This window comes from Octopus bimaculoides, chromosome 1, assembly GCF_001194135.2.
Source record: "Octopus bimaculoides isolate UCB-OBI-ISO-001 chromosome 1, ASM119413v2, whole genome shotgun sequence".
Lineage (NCBI taxonomy): Eukaryota > Metazoa > Mollusca > Cephalopoda > Octopoda > Octopodidae > Octopus > Octopus bimaculoides.
In genome coordinates, this window is record NC_068981.1 from 20,388,314 (window position 1) to 20,389,889 (window position 1,576).

Here is a 1,576-nt window from a genome sequence, read left to right on the forward strand (position 1 = left end):
ATATATATATATATATATATATATATATATATATATATACATACGTACCCTAGTGACTTAATATACTGCAAACATCAGCTAAATACTACCTTAATATTGCTTTCTTTGTTCTTCATTTATTTTGTTTACTTATTTTAAATTGAGTTTTCCCTACCAACCTTTATTATGTAACTGGAGACTTTATGTAACCAGAACTGCCATTTCCACTAGTCTTATTTATAATGATTCTAATTGGTTGCCAGTGAGAAGTTAAATATTCTAAACCATCGATTAATATTTGCAGCAAAGCCAGAATTCCTGAATAAACCAGCAATCAAACTATTCTTGTCTTTAGCTACTATTTCAAATGAGTAATCTTTAGCATCAGTTGGATGTTATTTTATTATCAAATACAAGGTTATTAATATCATATCAACATTTTTATAATTATCCCATCCTAATGTAGAGTGAGAAAAATAAGAGTTTTCATTGATTGAGGAAAATATTTTGTTTTCAAAACGTACAATTTTTTTTTATATAAACATTTTAAAAGACATATCTCATTCTTTGTTTTCTAATTACAGTTCCTGATAACCTTCTGTTCTACACCCTCACTGGAACTGGTCAAGTTGGTTTTCATGCTGTTGGCTGGCCGGTCACTCCTTATTTAACATTGGTTGGATGGAGCTCAGACCCAAGTGCTATCACCTATGACCCCATTGAAAAAGTAAGAGAGTTAATTGGTTTTTATACAAAACAGAATGAATGACAAGATGCAGTACAGTTTTTACTCAATGACTTCAATATTGATTACCTTCTAATTAGTTGGAGTAGCCTTTAAACTGGTATTTGAATATAGATGCTATTTTTTGTTGTTTCTAGCTAAATCACAAGGAAAAATTTCAAAGACAAATTTCATCAAAATTCTTTCTGAACAGATGTATTCTGTGTTAGAAGTAAATATACCATCAAATTACAGCTAATTATTTCCATGCATGACCATTACCAAAGACTTGTAGAGAATGAAAACTTTAATGTAGTTTCAAAGTAGAATATTATGTAAATATGTACAACAGTAAAACTGAGCTCTTTGAGGAGAAATTGTTTGATCATTCCAAACAATTGGTATCCTGTCAAACCTGATTAGTGAGGCTTATTCAATAGCTATGTTCTTACTTCTCATTTCTACTCATGTTACACAATTTCCTCCACTCTTATTGGGTTATGCTCATTAAATCAGAACTGAAGTTCTGTATATCGACCTCTACTATGAACTCTAGTATATATAAATTGATTTTATAGTGTGATAACTATCTCTACTATATGTAGACTGACACTATAGCAAGGTGACTACCAATTTATCTTGTCCTGTGGCCTTTATGACTAGTGGTACCATAGATGTTGGAGGAGGAAGATTAGTAATTCAGCAACCAAAATGACATTCTTTGGTTGACAGCTGATGAGGATGGATATAGCACGTGAAGAAGTATGTTGTATTATGGTAATGATAAGGATGTGTGTGCCAGCATGGAAAAACGAACATAAAATAAATGAATATATATGTGTGTGTGTAGATATATATATATATATATATATA

The 1,576-nt window shown here is 30.6% G+C and overlaps 1 protein-coding gene across 2 annotated transcripts in view; it reads left to right on the forward strand.

Annotated features, from left to right (window-relative positions):
- Positions 1 to 1,576, forward strand: part of LOC106873594 (low-density lipoprotein receptor-related protein 6) — a 699,058-nt gene that overhangs the window by 623,310 nt on the left and 74,172 nt on the right. For both annotated transcript variants that reach the window (XM_052965592.1, XM_052965587.1), the window contains exon 8: positions 564 to 706. In XM_052965592.1, coding sequence (XP_052821552.1) covers positions 564 to 706 — 143 coding nt within the window. The remainder of the gene's footprint in view (positions 1 to 563; positions 707 to 1,576) is intronic.